The sequence below is a fragment of the Eleutherodactylus coqui genome, chromosome 1, assembly GCF_035609145.1.
Source record: "Eleutherodactylus coqui strain aEleCoq1 chromosome 1, aEleCoq1.hap1, whole genome shotgun sequence".
NCBI lineage: Eukaryota > Metazoa > Chordata > Amphibia > Anura > Eleutherodactylidae > Eleutherodactylus > Eleutherodactylus coqui.
This window is the reverse complement of record NC_089837.1, coordinates 16863590-16884850: the sequence shown is the minus strand read 5'-3', so window position 1 is coordinate 16884850 and position 21261 is coordinate 16863590. Positions and strand designations below refer to the sequence as shown.

Here is a 21261-nt window from a genome sequence, read left to right as displayed (position 1 = left end):
TCGGACTGCAGCCTCATTAAGGGGTTAAATAAGTCACAGCAAGGATCTGATAGACTGGCATCATATCGGATTGTTGGACTCCTCAGTCAGAGGACTTATAGCGTCTTGGGCAGAGTTACGCCAGATCATTCGGTTTACCAGGCAGTTCCAGTAGACCAGCATCGCCATCTGATAGTCCAGAATCTAGAGGTCATGTGATGCAGGTGTTCAGACACAACCCAACTATCTGCCTGTTTCTGTAGCCATTCAGTGGTTGACCGCTGGGCTATACAAATACCGTAGGTGCGCCACGAATATCCGTGTCTCTAGCTGGTATATGAGGGTCATGTGATGCTATACGGGGCAGTACCGGTCGCTGACCGTCTTGTGCTCTGTTGCAGTGAAGGACACGGGAAGCTGACGGTGTTCTCGGTGAAGGCGATCCTGGCCACCATGTGCGGCGGGAAGATCCTGGACAAGCTGAGATGTAAGTGTTGGAGGGGGTGGGGGTCTCGCACCGGTGCCCTCCAGTGGCAGAGCAGGGGATCAGCACATCACCCCCAGTATAGGCTCTAGGACCTATCACTGCTCCCCCTATGGATTCTCTGAGGTACTGATCCTTTCACTTGTCACATCCAGAGCTGCACTCACCGTTCTGCTCCCTGCTATAAAGTACGGAGATGTAAGACCATGTACTCGGTGTCTTGCGACTCCTGCGTATCCCACAATGCATCACAGCTGGGAATGTTCTAGAAGAGAGGTGCTGCCTGAGGGCTGTCAGCACGGTGGCAGAACTAGGAGTTCAGCTCTGGATGTGGCTGTAGTAGAAGGCATGTGACAGTAGCTTAATAAATGCAGCTGTGGCTGTGACTAGAGTAGAATACATTTCATAGCAGAAATTGGGGTACATATCTGGCTGTGACTAGGGTATAATGCATATACCAGCAGAATAGTGATTGCAGCTCTGGCTGTGGCTGGAGTAGAAGCCACAATGTAACTCCTGGTCAGTAATGTATAGCCTGCAGGATTAGAGGCGGAGCTCCGATCCCGGTAGGATGACCCGGTCTGTACGGCTGTGTTGTGTGCTGCCGCCCTCTGACCTGGTATTTTATCTCCCATTAGACTCCAGAGCGCCCTCTGCAGGACACCGAGTGGTCAGGTTGGTGCCTAGAGTCGGTAATAACCCACTACTAACATCACACAACTGTGCAGCACCGAGTCCTCATCATTAACCCCGTAACACACCTGTCACTAGTGCCCGGGGCCCACACCCCATGGTCAGTCATCCTGCCAAGCCAGAGTAGTGGAAGTACAATTCTGATAATCCGGCATTGTATGGATAATATATAGCATTCCAGTAATCCGGCATTGTGTGAATGCATCTATCCACTTCCCAACGTTTGACAAACCTGTATGTCATGTCAGGTGGGATCAGGACCCGAGTCAGGTGCCCCCTGCTGGTGATCCTGACAGTTTAACCCCTTAGACGGAGGGTGGGGGCTTCCTTGGCAGGACCTCTGTGGGGTCTGGCATCTGGGACCCCTGTCAAGTATACAGCGCCATACGTTAGCCCAGCAGGGTACTGCAGGCACACGGCTATCATTTGAACTCGGGCTGCAATACCAGTCTGGGCCACTGCAGAATGTATAGCGCTGTCTGCTTCCGGCTCTGCCACCATGACAGTGGAGTGTCCCAGGCGGTGGCTGATCGGCAATCAGTTGGTGCTGGCGATCCCCTGCGAGGCGCCGTCACACAGAGGATCTGTGTGGATCGGCTGTGGGTTTTAACCCTTGTATTTCAGCTGAAATGCGCAGGATAAATCAGCGTCCCGCGGGATGAAAATCCGCAGTTTTACAAAAACTCTGTAAATTGGTTGCATAAATTTTCCGCTCGGTGTAACGGCGTTTATAGAAATCTCCGCCAAATCGCTTGTAGCGTAAATATTGCAGGACCTCCTGGAGCAAAGTCTGCCCCCCGCAGGAGCGTTCACACGTGGCGTAGTGTGGGGAGCGTCCGCGCCAAAATCCACATCATATTTTGCCCGGTTTCCGCCGTGGAGACGCAGCAGATTTCACCGTTTCACTTCTGCTACAAATCCACAGAAGGGATCCGCGCCGCTGGGTTTTGCCGCGGTGTTTGCTGCGGATTATCTGCATCGGAAAATGCGCATCAAAAACCACATGATGAGCGCCGTGAGACTGCGATGCCCGGCTGCGTTCTCTTACCCCAAGAATTACCGAAAAATCGTACACCCAAAAGTGTGCGAACAGAACCAGCCCGACCGCGAAAACAGCGTCTGTAGCCGATAACAGCCATATACAGACCCTGCGGTAATCGCACGGCGCTGCAGAATAAAGGGCGGTACTACTGCGCCGCGAACACCCATAAAGTAACGGCGCAATACTTGTATATATTATATGAGCACCGCCAGACGTGATTAGGAACTGAGGAAGGGGTTAATGTACGGTAACGTTCTGGTAGCCCGGCGTTTCAGGACCGCACGCTCTTACCTCCTTCGGACGGCTTCTGCTTGTACTAGACCGCCATCGCGTGCACCGCTGCGTTCAGGAGCCGCCACGGACAGCCGTCAGATAAATTAGGGCTCACCGGGTCGCTGCTGTTCTCTGTTCATCCCACGAAAGCCGTACGTCCGAGGAAATGAGAGCCTGTCCTCGGCCGCCATATAACGAGCCCTCGCACTGCGACAGCGAAGGAAAGGTAGAAAACAATGCCGAGATGAGAAGACCTAAAATAAACTTGGCGCAATGTGGAGTGCTGAACCTCAAGGGGTTAATGATCATCTAATAAGAACGGCTGGGAGCAGATGTAGGACGCAGTCTCCATGCTGACCGTAGTAACCAATCACAGCACAGCTTTCATTTCATATTCTGCTCCTGAGAACAAAAAGCTGCACTATGATTGGTTGCTAGGGGAGAACATGAGGACCAGGCCCTGTTCTCCCCTAGCAACCAATCACAGCGCAGCTTACTGTTCCCAGGAGCAGAATATAAAATGAAAGCTGCGCTGTGATTGGTTGCTATGGCCTACAGAGACCATTGTCCGAGGTAAACATATGAAAATCCGTGTCCGGACGCTGCTGCTCAGCCATGGGAGACGTGATGTGCGTCACACGGTATCAGGCCACGTGGATGAGGCGAACTGTGTGTTCACACGGCGAATGTATGGCGAATCGCAAGGGAATTTACCATTGAAATAAGGAAATCTGCGCCGTACGGAACGGCGAGTATACAGGAAGGCGGCACGTGGACCAAACAATGAGCATTATGGTTGCCTTAATAGGGCCTGTCTGCGCTCCTTATTGCGCACATGTTTTCTACGTGCGTAATACGGGCAGCTTAAACACCGGTGATTAGAGACCCCGCCTCCTTTAGTATTGGGGATCGTATTATGACCCGTGCGGGATCGTATAATATACGGTCAGTACGCACAACGCTGGTATCGTCACTGCGCAATTTACGCAGGAGGATCGGAGAATTCTGGCAGACCTTCTTGCATGTTTTTTTGCACACTTGAAAAACGCAGTAAACACGGGCACAAAAGGGTAAAAAAAGCAAGCAGCTTGGAATACGCCGCGTACCGCAGGTGAGGTCCGTGGAAACGCTGCTGGTTTCATGGACTGATCCTGCACTATGATGGGGCTTCCACCTCTCTAGCCTCGCGCTCTCTTCCTTGGCGGGTAGTTAGACGGCGGGGTAGAGCTGGCAGAGCTGTGCCACCACCATCTGTGAACCGCTGAACGGAGCGGTGTGGGGGTAGCTGGAGCTCAGAATCCAAGATGGCATCTGCTGCCTGTGCTGGTTCCACCCCCTTTAGCTTGGATACAAGATGTGATACAGGTGGGCATGGAGGCTCTAGTACCCTGTTGTACTGCCTCTAGCTTAGATACAAGATGTGATAAGGGGGGCATGGAGGCTCTAGTACCCTGTTGTACCACCTATAGCTTGGATACAAGATGTGATATGGGCAGGCATGGAGGCTCTAGTACCCTGTTGTACCGCCTCTAGCCTGGATACAAGATGTGATACAGGTGGGCATGGAGGCTCTAGTACTCTGTTGTACCGCCTCTAGCTTGGATACAAGATGTGATACAGGCGGGCATGGAGGCTCAAGAACCCTGTTGTACCGCCTCTAGCTTGGATACAAGATGTGATACGGGCAGGCATGGAGGCTCTAGTACCCTGTTGTACCGCCTCTAGCTTGGATACAAGATGTGATACGGGCGGGCATGGAGGCTCTAGTACCCTGTTGTACCGTCTCTAGCTTGGATACAAGATGTGATACAGGTGGGCATGGAGGCTCTAGTACCCTGTTGTACTGCCTCTAGCTTGGATACAAGATGTGATACAGGCTGGCATGGAGGCTCTAGTACCCTGTTGTACTGCCTCTAGCTTAGATACAAGATGTGATAAGGGGGGCATGGAGGCTCTAGTACCCTGTTGTACCACCTATAGCTTGGATACAAGATGTGATATGGGCAGGCATGGAGGCTCTAGTACCCTGTTGTACCGCCTCTAGCCTGGATACAAGATGTGATACAGGTGGGCATGGAGGCTCTAGTACTCTGTTGTACCGCCTCTAGCTTGGATACAAGATGTGATACAGGCGGGCATGGAGGCTCAAGAACCCTGTTGTACCGCCTCTAGCTTGGATACAAGATGTGATACGGGCAGGCATGGAGGCTCTAGTACCCTGTTGTACCGCCTCTAGCTTGGATACAAGATGTGATACGGGCGGGCATGGAGGCTCTAGTACCCTGTTGTACCGTCTCTAGCTTGGATACAAGATGTGATACAGGTGGGCATGGAGGCTCTAGTACCCTGTTGTACTGCCTCTAGCTTGGATACAAGATGTGATACAGGTGGGCATGGAGGCTCTAGTACCCTGTTGTACTGCCTCTAGCTTGGATACAAGATGTGATACAGGCAGGCATGGAGGCTCTAGTACTCTGTTGTACCGCCTCTAGCTTGGATACAAGATGTGATACAGACGGGCATGGAGGCTCTAGTACCCTGTTGTACCGCCTCTAGCTTGGATACAAGATGTGATGCGGGTGGGCATGGAGGCTCTAGTACCCTGTTGTACCGCCTCTAGCTTGGATACAAGATGTGATACAGGTGGGCATGGAGGCTTAAGTACCCTGTTGTACCGCCTCTAGCTTGGATACAAGATGTGATACAGGCGGGCATGGAGGCTCTAGTACCCTGTTGTACCGCCTCTAGCTTGGATGCAAGATGTGATACAGGCGGGCATGGAGGCTCTAGTACCCTGTTGTACCGCCACTAGCTTGGATACATCGGTAACGTCCCAAGCGCCATGGCATGTTCCTGTCACCGCCTGCGGCCGCGCGTTTATGCGGGGTGATTTGTATCTTTAATGCGCCATAATGCTTTGTTTACCGTTCTTACTCATTTTTGAGGTCCCGCCGTTGTTGTGCACGCGGTATACATAGCTGGCGCTCGCGGTGTTCTGCGGTCTGTGCGACTCCCACATTACATTGTTCTGCTTTGTCTTCTATTTATTACATGTCTTCTTTAATTATGAAGTGTTTCCATGGCGCCGTGTCCACCAGACGTCACATTATTGTCTCAGCCAGCTGCAGTTCCCATTCCTACCAGTGCGGGGGGCTGCAACTTTTTGACCTCTTTTTATTGCATTCTTTGGCGGGCGGATCGGGTGAAACCTTGAGATTCCGGCATTCCTATCATGTGATCAGAGCCGCCGCGTGTTTGTAGTCGGGTCGCTGCGAACGCAGAAGTACGTCTTATTCCATAATAAAGGGGGTTTGTTGGGAAAGAAATCTGTTGTTGTTTTTGTTTATGGCTGGTGTGGGAACCCATCGCCCCTCGCCATCCCATAGACCAGGGCAGCCCGGGACTCTCCAACAAGCATATTTTAACCCCATATTTGCTGCGTGTTTCGCATGTTCTAGGACGCAGCAGACCTGTTTTTATCCGTTTTTTCCCTCCATATCGGTATTATGTTCTGTCGGGTAAATACCGCTGACACGCGGTTGGAGCACCATCTCTAACACGTCCGTATTATAATGCGCTGGTCTGAAACCAACTAGGCAGCCATGTTTTTTACGACAGCCCAGCGTAAGCTACGATAGTGACTGCTGTAGAAAAGCGTACCACTGCTCACTAAGGGGTTAATGGAAAGTGACTGATCCCGTATGCAGCTGGAGTCACGTATGTCCTTGGTGTGGTCAGGGCGTGATGTACCATCCAGGGCCCCCTAGTGGTGACACCCGCTCTCCGGGCACTCGGAGGGTCACATCGGCTCAGGGTCTGGATGGTATGCCCACTCTCTACTTCAGGGGGCCTCTGATGGTGATACCCACTCTCTGGACACTCAGGGGGTCAAATCGGCTCAGGGTCTGGATGGTATGCCCACTCTCTACTTCAGGGGGCCTCTGATGGTGATACCCACTCTCTGGACACTCAGGGGGTCAAATCGGCTCAGGGTCTGGATGGTATGCCCACTCTCTACTTCAGGGGGCCTCTGGTGGTGATACCCACTCTCTGGACATACAGGGGGTCACATCGGCTCAGGGTCTGGATGGTATGCCCACTCTCTACTTCAGGGGGCCTCTGGTGGTGATACCCACTCTCTGGACATACAGGGGGTCACATCAGGTCTGGATGGTATGCCCACTCTCTACTTCAGGGGGCCTCTGATGGTGATACCCACTCTCTGGACATACAGGGGGTCACATCGGCTCAGGGTCTGGATGGTATGCCCACTCTCTACTTCAGGAGGCCTCTGGTGGTAACACCCGCTCTCCAGACACTCGTGGCGGGGGGGGGGGGGGGGTCACATTGCCTCTGGGTCTAGATGGTATGCCCACTCTTTACTTCAGGGGGCCTCTGGTGGTGACACCCGCTCTCCAGGCACTTGGGGGTCACATGGGCTCGAGGTCTACATGGTATGCCCACTCTCAACTTCAGGGGGCACCTGGTGGTGACACGCGCTTTCCAGACACTTGGGGGGGTTACATCGGCTCGAGGTCTGGATGGTATGCCCACTCTGTACTTCAAGGGGCCTCTGGTGGTGATACCCACTCGCTGGACACTCGGGGATGGGGGGGGGGGTCACATCAGCTCGGGGTCTGGATGGTATGCCCACTCTCTACTTCAGGGGGCCTCTGGTGGTGATACCCACTCTCTGGACACTCAGGGGGGGGGGGGGGTGTCACATCAGCTCGGGGTCTGGATGGTATGCCCACTCTCTACTTCAGGGGGCCTCTGGTGGTCTCTGCGGCAGCTGTAGCAAGTCCATAGTAGGCAGAATATGTGTAAATGTATATGTTATGTTGCACACTAATCACTAATGTTGTCCTCTTCTCCACTCACATCCAGAGCTGCATTTAATATATCACTTCTCCGTCTGGCAACACATCACAATTAACGCAACATGTTCAGTAACTTTGTAAAAATTCTTCACTGATCTTGTACTGATTCACAGTTGTCTTCTACTCTAGTCACATCCAAAGCAGCGCTCCTCTTATTAGCCCCACATACATCTGGATATAATCCCAGCATACTAGATTGTGCGACTAATGTAAATCCCCGGCTTTAGGTCTGTTGTAAGTGAGCTCTTATGCTCCAGTCACATCCAGAGCTGCATCAAATCCTTCATTTAATTTAACCCAGTCCTGAATTGCATCCTGCCTTGTCCTTGGCTCTTCCTTACTGGTTGTCACTTGGAATCTATCAGCGGAGACACATCATTACCGAGCTCAACCAAGACATCGCAGCGGATCATCACTGAACCAGCAGGGGGCAGCAGTGAGCTTTGAGAAAAGAGGGAAATAAAGAGGCATAATTGTAGATGCAGCTCTAGGTGTGACTGGAGTATAAGCTGTGATTTTAAACCACAAGTCTCACAGTTCCTCAGCACTTAGTGCAGGTGATATAAACTGAGGAGTTAGGATTACACGCAGCTTTAGCTGTGACTGGAGTAGGACATCGTGCAGACGACTAGTATGGAGAGCAGAGTGTTATTGTCACTGGTAACCAGGAGGGGGCGTACTAATAAGTGTTGGGGGAGGTTCTTGTAGATGACCCCGCCTCTCCCATTGTCTCCCACAGATATCTTCTCCCAGGTGTCGGACTCCAGCGGCTTCATGGTCTTCGCCAAGTTCGACCAGTTCCTGCGGGAGGTGCTGAAGCTCCCAACCACGGTATTCGAGGGCCCGTCCTTCGGGTACACGGAGCACTCGGCGCGGTCCTGCTTCCCTCCGCAGGTGAGACAGTACAGAATATCCCCCCGTCTGTCCGGCGACCCCCGGCTGCACTCAGCTGCTTCTGGGCAAGTTGGACAACATGGCCACCAGGACTATATTGGTCGTCACCGGAACGCCACTTCACCACTTATTAACCCTGATCAGCCGGGTGACAACTATGAAAGCCACCGTCATGGCCCTGAAGTATGAGCAGTAGTCATGGTGCAGGAACGGCTGCCCCCAGTGGTAGCTGGGGCACACTGCGCTCCACTGGTACAGACATCTGCCTGCCCATGATTGGAGCGCTGTCCTGCAGTCCCAGCAGATTGTTACTTTGCAGTTATGAAGCCGTCAGCTGTAGAGATTGACCCTCCCCCTGATCATGTGACATACAGGCGTGGATCAGTCATGTGGCCATCAGCTCTGCGGTTTCCCCTCTCTGTATACCTTTATTCAGGGGCCGCCCCTCTGGTGGCATCACCTTTTCAAGGGCCACCTCCATTCTCGTGGTGTCTCCATTTTACTGGCTGTCCCCTTCCATGGTATCGCCCTATTACTGGCTGTCCCCTTCCATGGTATCGCCCTATTACTGGCTGTCCCCTCTCGTGGTATCGCCCCATTACTGGCTGTCCGCTCTCTCGTGGTATCGCCCTATTACTGGCTGTCCCCTCTCTCGTGGTGTCGCCCTATTACTGGCTGTCCCCTCTCTCGTGGTGTCGCCCTATTACTGGCTGTCCCCTCTCGTGGTGTCGCCCTATTACTGGCTGTCCCCTCTCGTGGTGTCGCCCTATTACTGGCTGTCCGCTCTCTCGTGGTATCGCCCTATTACTGGCTGTCCCCTCTCGTGGTATCGCCCTATTACTGGCTGTCCCCTCTCGTGGTATCGCCCTATTACTGGCTGTCCCCTCTCGTGGTATCGCCCTATTACTGGCTGTCCCCTCTCGTGGTATCGCCCTATTACTGGCTGTCCCCTCCCGTGGTGTCGCCCTAATACTGGCTGTCCCCTCCCGTGGTGTCGCCCTAATACTGGCTGCCCCCTCCCGTGGTGTCGCCCTAATACTGGCTGCCCCCTCCCGTGGTGTCGCCCTAATACTGGCTGCCCCCTCCCGTGGTGTCGCCCTAATACTGGCTGCCCCCTCCCGTGGTGTCGCCCTACTACTGGCTGTCCCCTCCCGTGGTGTCGCCCTACTACTGGCTGTCCCCTCCCGTGGTGTCGCCCTACTACTGGCTGTCCCCTCCCGTGGTGTCGCCCTACTACTGGCTGTCCCCTCCCGTGGTGTCGCCCTACTACTGGCTGTCCCCTCCCGTGGTGTCGCCCTACTACTGGCTGTCCCCTCCCGTGGTGTCGCCCTACTACTGGCTGTCCCCTCCCGTGGTGTCGCCCTACTACTGGCTGTCCCCTCCCGTGGTGTCGCCCTACTACTGGCTGTCCCCCTCCCGTGGTGTCGCCCTACTACTGGCTGTCCCCTCCCGTGGTGTCGCCCTACTACTGGCTGTCCCCTCCCGTGGTGTCGCCCTACTACTGGCTGTCCCCTCCCGTGGTGTCGCCCTACTACTGGCTGTCCCCTCCCGTGGTGTCGCCCTAATACTGGCTGTCCCCTCCCGTGGTGTCGCCCTAATACTGGCTGTCCCCTCCCGTGGTGTCGCCCTAATACTGGCTGTCCCCTCCCGTGGTGTCGCCCTAATTCTGGCTGTCCCCTCCCGTGGTGTCGCCCTAATTCTGGCTGTCCCCTCCCGTGGTGTCGCCCTAATACTGGCTGTCCCCTCCCGTGGTGTCGCCCTAATACTGGCTGTCCCCTCCCGTGGTGTCGCCCTAATGCTGGCTGTCCCCTCCCGTGGTGTCGCCCTAATGCTGGCTGTCCCCTCCCGTGGTGTCGCCCTAATGCTGGCTGTCCCCTCCCGTGGTGTCGCCCTAATGCTGGCTGTCCCCTCCCGTGGTGTCGCCCTAATGCTGGCTGTCCCCTCCCGTGGTGTCGCCCTAATGCTGGCTGTCCCCTCCCGTGGTGTCGCCCTACTACTGGCTGTCCCCTCCCGTGGTGTCGCCCTACTACTGGCTGTCCCCTCCCGTGGTGTCGCCCTACTGCTGGCTGTCCCCTCCCGTGGTGTCGCCCTACTGCTGGCTGTCCCCTCCCGTGGTGTCGCCCTACTGCTGGCTGTCCCCTCCCGTGGTGTCGCCCTACTGCTGGCTGTCCCCTCCCGTGGTGTCGCCCTACTGCTGGCTGTCCCCTCCCGTGGTGTCGCCCTACTGCTGGCTGTCCCCTCCCGTGGTGTCGCCCTACTACTGGCTGTCCCCTCCCGTGGTGTCGCCCTACTACTGGCTGTCCCCTCCCGTGGTGTCGCCCTAATACTGGCTGTCCCCTCCCGTGGTGTCGCCCTAATACTGGCTGTCCCCTCCCGTGGTGTCGCCCTACTACTGGCTGTCCCCTTCCGTGGTGTCGCCCTACTACTGGCTGTCCCCTCCCGTGGTGTCGCCCTACTACTGGCTGTCCCCTCCCGTGGTGTCGCCCTACTACTGGCTGTCCCCTCCCGTGGTGTCGCCCTACTACTGGCTGTCCCCTCCCGTGGTGTCGCCCTACTACTGGCTGTCCCCTCCCGTGGTGTCGCCCTACTACTGGCTGTCCCCTCCCGTGGTGTCGCCCTATTACTTACTTGGCTGTCCCCTCCCGTGGTGTCGCCCTATTACTTACTTGGCTGTCCCCTCTCGGGGTGTCGCCCTATTACTTACTTGGCTGTCCCCTCCCGGGGTGTCGCCCTATTACTTACTTGGCTGTCCCCTCTCGGGGTGTCGCCCTATTACTTACTTGGCTGTCCCCTCTCGGGGTGTCGCCCTATTACTTACTTGGCTGTCCCCTCTCGGGGTGTCGCCCTATTACTTACTTGGCTGTCCCCTCTCGGGGTGTCGCCCTATTACTTACTTGGCTGTCCCCTCTCGGGGTGTCGCCCTATTACTTACTTGGCTGTCCCCTCTCGGGTGTCGCCCTATTACTTACTTGGCTGTCCCCTCTCGGGGTGTTGCGCCCTATTACTTACTTGGCTGTCCCCTCTCGGGGTGTCGCCCTATTACTTACTTGGCTGTCCCCTCTCGGGGTGTCGCCCTATTACTTACTTGGCTGTCCCCTCTCGGGGTGTCGCCCTATTACTTACTTGGCTGTCCCCTCTCGGGGTGTCGCCCTATTACTTGGCTGTCCCCTCTCGGGGTGTCGCCCTATTACTTGGCTGTCCCCTCTCGGGGTGTCGCCCTATTACTGGCTGTCCCCTCTCGGGCTGTCGCCTTCACTGTTCCGCCACTCTTGCCGGATTTGTCTCCTCTATGGGCGATCCTCTTTTGATATTCTTTCGAAGCGTGTGCTGGACGTGTGTACCGTGTGCACCGTGTGCGTGTGTTGTACTGCGAGCATGTGCGTGTGGTGTACCGTAGATGTAGCATGTGCTGGACGGGTGTAATATGTGCGTGTGGTGTACTGTAGATGTAGCGTGTGCTGGACGGGTGTACCGCGTGCGTGTGGTGTACCGCAGATGTAGCGTGTGCTGGACGGGTGTACCGCGTGCGTCTGGTGTACCGCAGATGTAGCGTGTGCTGGACGGGTGTACCGCGTGCGTGTGGTGTACCGCAGATGTAGCGTGTGCGTGTGGTGTACCGCAGTTGTAGCGTGTGCTGGACGGGTGTACCGCGTGTGTGTGGTGTATCGTAGATGTAGCGTGTGCTGGACGGGTGTACCGCGTGCGTGTGGTGTACCGTAGATGTAGCGTGTGCTGGACGGGTGTACCGCGTGTGTGTCTACGGGGACATTTATGTCCTGCGCTGTGATTCTCCTGTGATCTTGTGTCTTACAGAAGAAGATCGCCCTGAACATGTTCCTAGACACCATAATGGCCGACCCCCCTCCTCAGTGCCTCGTCTGGTTACCTCTAATGCATCGACTGGCCCACGTAGAAAATGGTGAGTGTGCTGAAAGCCCCTTGCTCTGCCCGCCTCTGTGCTGGACGCGGCCCCTTGCTCTGCCCGCCTCTGTGCTGGACGCGGCCCCTTGCTCTGCCCGCCTCTGTGCTGGACGCGGCCCCTTGCTCTGCCCGCCTCTGTGCTGGACGCGGCCCCTTGCTCTGCCCGCCTCTGTGCTGGACGCGGCCCCTTGCTCTGCCCGCCTCTGTGCTGGACGCGGCCCCTTGCTCTGCCCGCCTCTGTGCTGGACGCGGCCCCTTGCTCTGCCCGCCTCTGTGCTGGACGCGGCCCCTGGCTCTGCCCGCTCTTGCTCAGTGATTTGCTGTGTTATGATGCCCCGTTAACCCCTTCTCTCCCTCTGCAGTCTTCCATCCTGTGGAGTGTTCCTTCTGCCGCTGTGAGAGTATGATGGGTTTCCGCTATCGCTGCCAGCAGTGCCACAATTACCAGCTGTGCCAGAACTGCTTCTGGAGAGGTCATGCCAACGGCCCGCACAGCAACCAGCACCAGATGAAGGAGCACTCCTCCTGGGTGAGTACCCGCGCACGGTCAGGGTGATGGGGCCCTTAGAATCTGTTTGCTCTCCTCCTGTTTCATACACGCTCTTCTCCACATTCACCGCTTGGGGACATGACTCATGTGGCCCCCGGACCCCTCGCATGTGGCCCCTCACTGTTATCCGCTGCAGAAGCTCAGACAAAGTAGCTGGAGCCTTATGAGACTCTACAGAAGGGGTTAAAAGACATGAAGCCTGGAGTTGTACAATAGACTCATCATTGGGTTGGAGGGTCTTTTTCAGCCCCCCCCCCCCCCCCAATCATACAGCATTGTGGGAGCAGTGATCAGAGAGCCATGCTGGGTGTGTTTGTACTCCAAGCTGATATCTTTTACTTCCACTGATACATTGTAACAAATATGTAGCTGTGAGAATCTGTTTACATTTCCTGACAGCAAGCAGAGTTCTTTAAACCATTCCTGATCAGTTCCTGTAGTGCAGCTGGGCATGTTACCTGCAGGCAAAGGGCGCTGCCATGGAAGGGGGTACTTGTCTGTATAATGTTGGGTAGGTGGTACAAGACACGTCCATATGAGGCCAGAACCCGGGTACCCTGCAGAACACTGTCCATTACACAGCCGCTGCTAGCTTATTGTCTATTGGAGGTAGACTGGGGTCACGTGGGCTCTCTGACTGGTCTGTGGCCCCGTACACAGCGAGATGCAATATCCGGTGTGACACACTTCCTTCATCACCAGAAGGGACTTTATCAGTAATGTGCCCTACAGTCACTGATCGCCCCCCCCCCCCCCCCCCCCCCCCCCCACCACACCACCACCTCCCATCAGTGAGCCCTGGACACCAAGGACCCGCTCACTGCGTTAGCTGGTACAGTAAGTGGCACTAGTGAAAAACAGCTGGAGGGTCAGTTTTCTACCAAGTTACATGACTGTATAAAGGGCATGTTAGAGAGGCTGAGTCTCTCAGAAGCAAAGATGGCCGGAGGTCACCAATCTGTGAGAAACTGCGGCTAAACATTGTGGGGCAATTTCAGGAAGACTTAGAATATTCCCTCCCCCCCCCCCCCCCATCTACAGTACAGAATATCATCAGAAGAGTCCGAGGATCTGGAGATATTCATATACACAACGGACAAGGCCGACGGTCAGTGTTGGATGCTGGAGATCTACGGGCCCTCAGGCGTCGCTGCATTATACACAGGCATGATTCTGTAATGTAATCCCTGCAGGGCTCAGGAATACTCCCAGATATCACTGTGTGTGAACACAGATCACCAACCCACACATACAGTTACAGCCGCACCATGCCAAGAAGAAGCCAAATATCAGCACAATCCAGGAGCGCCGGCGTCTTCTCTGGGCCAAAGCTCATTTACAATGGACCGAGGCCAAACTCTTCTGTGGGCAGATGGACCAAAATGTTAGATTCTTTGTGTAAACCGTGGACGCTGTGTCCTGTGGACTCACGAGGAGGGGGCCACAGGCGCTGGCGGAGCACTGATTGATTGATTTTGCTTTCTTCTCAGCTATGACCGGGTCATTCCTAAGATAGACATATTTGTATCTCCCGTTTTGGTGAAGGGTCGGCTCATTATCTGCTGCCTTCTAGTCTTCACTGGCCGTACCTCAGAGACCGGCCCACTAGATCTAAGTCATATCAGTGGCTAGCTGGGCATCCTTATGCTGCTTACTGCAGCAGTCTATACGGGGGTCGTCCTGTTTGCTGCCTTTGTGCAGTACTGGACCTTGTCCGTTACAGTGTAGCGGTTCAGCCGAGCTCTGCAGCTACATGTATGCAGTCTGTGAGACTAAACCGTAGACGGACTGGTTCAGACAACAGTGTAGGATTCCCTGTTTAGGGGATGTATAGCTGAACACACCATTACCGCCCCTGTCATACTGGATACTAAGGCAACACAGATGACGGATATCAGTGGGTCAGATGAGTTACTATGGTACTTCTCAGTTCGCTGTCGATCTATCAGTGTGTGTGTGTGTGTGTGTGTGTGTGTGTGTGTATATATATATATATATATATATGTGTGTGTATGTGTATATATATATATATATATATATATGTGTGTGTGTATATATGTATGTATGTATTTATTTGTATGTGTGTGTGTATGTATGTGTATATATAATTATAATCTTAGACCTTCGGTTCCTGATGAACTGTCTGGAATAAGACAGGGAAACGCGTCGGGATGTTCTAAAACACCTTCAGATAATCCTATCCCATGATCTGTACACTTACTTGAGCCTCCTCCTGATAAGATGGGGCTAGAGGTGCAGACTGAAGGTACTGCTCTTCTTCTTCTTCTTGGGCGTGGGGCTAGAGGTGCAGACTGAAGGTACTGCTCTTTTTGGGCGTGGGGCTAGAGGTGCAGACTGAAGGTACTGCTCTTCTTGGGCGTGGAGCTAGAGGTGCAGACTGAAGGTACTGCTCTTCTTGGGCGTGGAGCTAGAGGTGCAGACTGAAGGTACTGCTCTTCTTGGGCGTGGAGCTAGAGGTGCAGACTGAAGGTACTGCTCTTCTTGGGCGTGGAGCTAGAGGTGCAGACTGAAAGTACTGCTCTTCTTGGGGGTGGGGCTAGAGGTGCAGACTGAAGGTACTACTCTTCTTGGGGGTGGGGCTAGAGGTGCAGACTGAAGGTATTGGCTCTTCTTCTTCTTGGGCGTGGGGCTAGAGGTGCAGACTGAAGGTACTGCTCTTCTTCTTGGGCATGAGGATAGAGGTGCAGACTGAAGGTACTGCTCTTCTTGGGCGTGAGGCTAGAGGTGCAGATTGAAGGTACTACTCTTCTTCTTGGGCGTGGGGCTAGAGTTGCAGACTGATGGTACTGCTCTTCTTCTTGGGCGTGGGGCTAGAAGTGCAGACTGAAGGTACTGCTCTTCTTCTTGGGCATGAGGATAGAGGTGCAGACTGAAGGTACTGCTCTTCTTGGGCGTGAGGCTAGAGGTGCAGATTGAAGGTACTACTCTTCTTCTTGGGCGTGGGGCTAGAGTTGCAGACTGATGGTACTGCTCTTCTTCTTGGGCGTGGGGCTAGAAGTGCAGACTGAAGGTACTGCTCTTCTTTTTGGGCGTGGGGCTAGAAGTGCAGACTGAAGGTACTGCTTTTCTTCTTAAGCGTGGAGCTAGAGGTGCAGACTGAAGGTACTGCTCTTCTTGGACGTGGGGCTAGAAGTGCAGACTGAAGGTACTGCTCTTATTCTTGGGCGTGGGGCTAGAGGTGCAGACTGAAGGTATTGCTCTTCTTCTTGGGCGTGGGGCTAGAGGTGCAGACTGAAGGTACTACTCTTCTTCTTGGGCGTGGGGCTAGAGTTGCAGACTGATGGTACTGCTCTTCTACTTGGGCGTGGGGCTAGAGGTGCAGACTGAAGGTACTGCTCTTCTTCTTGGGCGTGGGGCTAGAAGTGCAGACTGAAGGTACTGCTCTTCTTCTTGGGCGTGGGGCTAGAAGTGCAGACTGAAGGTACTGCTCTTCTTAGGCGTGGAGCTAGAGGTGCAGACTGAAGGTACTGCTCTTCTTGGGCGTGGGGCTAGAAGTGCAGACTGAAGGTACTGCTCTTCTTCTTGGGCGTGGGGCTAGAGGTGCAGACTGAAGGTACTGCTCTTCTTCTTGGGCGTGGGGCTAGAGGTGCAGACTGAAGGTACTGCTTGGTGCATAGCTCTGATCAGTTATCATCTCTGTCCCCTTGGCCCTAAGTAGAGTACAGCACTATACCCCCTGGCCGGTCTGATGTGCTGGCCTTCTTATATGTTTTTCTGAACCGGATCTGCGGGGTCCCCATCACGGATGTTTTTCTGGGAGGTCTCCAGCTCCCCGTGAGGCCATTATGGGGTCTCCACTTTACCTAGTTGCAGTTTGGTGAAGCTATTAAGCCCCCTCAGACGCTGTGATATGTGTTTGTCCGTTAGCCCAGATATGTGGGGTTTTAATTAATTATCAAATAAAGATTTCCATTTTATAGTCTATTCTGTGAAGGGCAAGAGGAGCGAGACCATCCAGCCAATCACAGCCCTGCCTGTCTGATGGCATGGGGTGGCATGGGCAGCTCACACATCCTGACAGGCACTATCAGTGCTGGGCCGTATGTAGAGGCTATAGAACAACATGTGCTCCATGCAGACAGCGTCTCCTTCAGGCGGCCTTGTATACTTCAGCAGGACAATGCTAAACCGTATGCATCTAAAAGCATGGCTGCACAGAAGAAGAGCCCGGGGTGAACCGGCCCCCGCCAGTCCGGACGGGCCACCAAGAGGAAACATTTTGGCGCATTAGGGAACAAAGTATCTAACAGAGACGACCGAGGACCGCGGAGCAGCCGGAATCCTCCATCAGACGAGAACGGGACAACATTCCTCTCTCAGAACCCCAGCAACGGTCCTCCTCCCTCCCCAGAAGAGACAGTGCCCCACAAGGGCAGACACGGCCGGCAACAACTCCTGTGGGACGAGCTGCTGACGGCAATTACCACATTACTTCATTGTTTAAAATGAAATGGAACAATGTCCCCCCAAACCCCTCCCCCCCCCCTCCCGATGTGCTCAACTGGGAGTAAGATGAGATCACCAAAATATTGTGTTATTTTCTCTTTATAATTTAAAAAGCGGCCCGACTGGTTTGGGGAATATATATATATGAATATCCCAGATGTGATACAGGAGGCATGGAGGCTGCAGTACCCTGTTGTACCACCTCTAGCTTGGATACAAGATGTGATACAGGCGGGCATGGAGGCTCTAGTACCCTGTTGTACCACCTCTAGCTTGGATACAAGATGTGATAAGGGGGGTGGGGGGCATGGAGGTTCTAGTACCCTGTTGTACCGCCTCTAGCTTGGATACAAGATGTGATACAGGTGGGCATGGAGGCTCTAGTACCCTGTTGTACCACCTATAGCTTGGATACAAGATGTGATACGGGGGACATGGGGGCTCTAGTACCCTGTTATACCACCTATAGCTTGGATACAAGATGTGATATGGCCAGTTATGGAGGCTCTAGTACCTGTTGTACCACCTCTAGCTTGGATACATGATGTGATACGAGGGGCATGGAGGTTCTAGTACCCTGTTGTACCGCCTCTAGCTTGGATACAAGATGATTTACGGGTGAGCATGGAGGCTCTAGTACCTGTTGTACCACCTCTAGCTTGGATACAAGATGTGATACGGGTGGACATGGAGGCTCTAGTACCCTGTAGTACCACCTCTAGCTTGGATACAAGATGTGATACGGGTGGGCATGAAGGCTCTAGTACCACCTTTAGCTTGGATACAAGATGTGATACGGGGGGCATGGGGGCTCTAGTACCCTGTTGTACCGCCTCTAGCTTGGATACAAGATGATTTACGGGTGAGCATGGAGGCTCTAGTACCTGTTGTACCACCTCTAGCTTGGATACAAGATGTGATACGGGTGGACATGGAGGCTCTAGTACCCTGTAGTACCACCTCTAGCTTGGATACAAGATGTGATACGAGGGGCATTGAGGCTCTAGTACCCTGTAGTACCACCTGTAGCTTGAATACAAGATGTGATACGGGGGGGGGGGGGGCATGGAGGCTCTAGTACCCTGTAGTACCACCTCTAGCTTGGATACAAGATGTGATACGGGGGGACATGGAGGCTCTAATACCCTGTTGTACCGCCTCTAGCTTGGATACAAGATGTGATACAGGCAGGCATGGAGGCCCTAGTACCCTGTTGTACCAGCTCTAGCTTGGATACAAGATGTGATACGGGTGGACATGGAGGCTCTAGTACCCTGTAGTACCACCTCTAGCTTGGATACAAGATGTGATACGGGTGGACATGGAGGCTCTAGTACCCTGTAGTACCACCTGTAGCTTGGATACAAGATGTGATACGGGCAGGCATGGAGGCCCTAGTACCCTGTTGTACCAGCTCTAGCTTGGATACAAGATGTGATACGGGTGGACATTGAGGCTCTAGTACCCTGTTGTACTGCCTCTAGCTTGGATACAAGATGTGATACGGGTGGACATGGAGGCCCTAGTACCCTGTTGTACCAGCTCTAGCTTGGATACAAGATGTGATACGGGTGGACATTGAGGCTCTAGTACCCTGTTGTACTGCCTCTAGCTTGGATACAAGATGTGATACCGGTGGGCATGGAGGCTCTAGTACTCTTTTGTACCACCTCTAGCTTGGATACAAGATGTGATACAGGCAGGCATGGAGGCCCTAGTACCCTGTTGTACCACCTCTAGCTTGGATACAAGATGTGATACGGGTGGACATGGAGGCTCTAGTACCCTGTAGTACCACCTCTAGCTTGGATACAAGATGTGATATGGGCGGGCATGGAGGCTCTAGTACCCTGTAATACCACCTCTAGCTTGGATACAAGATGTGATATGGGCGGGCATGGAGGCTCTAGTACCCTGTAGTACCGTCTCTAGCTTGGATACAAGATGTGATACGGGAGGCATGGAGGCTCTAGTACCCTGTAATACCACCTCTAGCTTGGATACAAGATGTGATATGGGCGGGCATGGAGGCCCTAGTACCCTGTTGTACCACCTCTAGCTTGGATACAAGATGTGATATTCGCGGGCATGGAGGCTCTAGTACCCTGTAGTACCGTCTCTAGCTTGGATACAAGATGTGATACAGATGGGCATGGAGGCTCTAGTACCCTGTAATACCACCTCTAGCTTGGATACAAGATGTGATATGGGCGGGCATGGAGGCCCTAGTACCCTGTTGTACCACCTCTAGCTTGGATACAAGATGTGATACAGGTGGGCATGGAGGCTCTAGTACCCTGTTGTACCGCCTCTTGTTTGGACATTTGGTGCTCACAGACTTGAACTAAACCTGGATTCACCACTGAAGACACCCTGTTCCCCTCCATAGCGTCCAGTTTCATTGTTCACAACATTACTGCAAATGGAGATGACAGTGGGGGTCAGAGGCCGTACATGTAATGGGTACCGTGAGACCAAATGTGCTTCAGTCAAGCACCTCGAAATGGTTCCTGCAGACATAGGGCTGTAACGATGGTGCCCCCTGATTCTGGATGTCAGACAACGAAACACTTCGAGCTGCTGGTACCTGTTGGACGATCCGACGCTGATCACCTTGTGTGCCCCATCCACTGGTCCCAACACCCCCTAACAGTCTGGTCAGATGCTCCTCTCTACTGGTGGTCTGTCGGGGGGTCCGAGCCCGGTCACCTTGTGTGCCCCATCCACTGGTCCCAACACCCCCTAACAGTCTGGCCAGATGCTCCTCTCTACTGGTGGTCTGTAGGGGGCATCCTGAGCCCAGTCGCCCTGTGTGCCCCCACCCACTGGTCCCAACACCCCCTAACAGTCTGGTCAGAATAGGCGGTGGGGGACAATTCACGACACAACTCTCATCATTTGTATATCTGATTGAGAAGTTCTGCAGTAAAACGACAACTTCTTCTGGAGGCGGGGGGGTTGTGACAAGGAGTGTATGTGTATGTATATATGTGTATGTATGTATATATGTGTTTGTGTATACATACAGTTATGTGTATAGAAAGAGAAAAAAGGGGGGGTCAGCACATACAGTTATGTGTAGAATTATACTTTCTATATGCACACATAATGGATGCTATAATACTGTATACAGCATATACTTTGTCCCAGTAGCCGGATAATATGTGTTCTCCACTGTCAGTGGTTTGTATGTGATGAGACTTCCCAGCAGGGGGCAGCAGTGCACACATTACACTGCAGTCTCTATGGGGATCAGTATAAAGGAGTTTGCAAGGGATTCCGGGGTAATTGGGGTGATATTTGGGGTAATGAGTTCCCCATAATAAGTTATAAGAGCACATGACATCACTGCATTAAGTGACATCACTGTGGTGACTAGTGACAGGAACCGCCTGCCCCATCGCTGATGGATTTGAAATGCCACAATCATTCATGTCAAATAGAGGTTTTGCAACATTTGAGGACGGTATTATGAGGTTCTGCAGCAGCTGAGGTGTGAATTATAATCCAGTATATCTGTATGTAGAGGGTTTCTCATCCTGACATCTCCATCTCAGTGTGTGGCACCATAACTCCCAGCATGCCCGCTGCCTTGGGGTCATATTTGATTCTGATCTCTCTTTTACCCCCTACATCCAATCTCTGGCCCGAACATGTCAGCTGCACCTCAAGAACATCGCAAGAATCCGCTCTTTTCTCACTGTGGACACGCTAAAAACGCTCACTGTTACCCTCATCCACTCCCGGCTCGATTATTGCAACTCGTTGCTGATCGGCCTCCCCTGCACCAGACTCTACCCTCTCCAATCCATCCTGAATGCGGCAGCCAGGCTCATCTCCCTGTCCAGCCGCTACTCGGACGCCTCTGCCCTGTGCCGGTCACTGCACTGGCTGCCCGTTACATACAGAATTCAATTTAAACTACCTTCATCCATAAAGCCCTCCACAGTGCAGCGCCCCCTATATTGTATCGCTCATCCACAGCGCAGCACCCCCCTACATTGTACCCCTCATCCACAGCACCGCGCCCCCCTACATTGTATCCCTCATCCACAGTGCAGCGCCGCCCTACATTGTA

The 21261-nt window shown here is 53.6% G+C and overlaps 1 protein-coding gene across 8 annotated transcripts in view; it reads left to right on the top strand.

Moving 5' to 3' along the window:
• Positions 1-21261, top strand: part of DTNB (dystrobrevin beta) — a 139942-nt gene that overhangs the window by 25559 nt on the left and 93122 nt on the right. For 7 of the 8 annotated variants that reach the window (XM_066594407.1, XM_066594406.1, XM_066594404.1 and 4 more), the window contains exons 5-8: positions 381-466; positions 8091-8245; positions 12059-12164; positions 12529-12695. In XM_066594407.1, the coding sequence (XP_066450504.1) occupies positions 381-466; positions 8091-8245; positions 12059-12164; positions 12529-12695 (514 nt within the window). The remainder of the gene's footprint in view (positions 1-380; positions 467-8090; positions 8246-12058; positions 12165-12528; positions 12696-21261) is intronic. The other variant, XM_066594403.1, reaches the window with a different exon arrangement.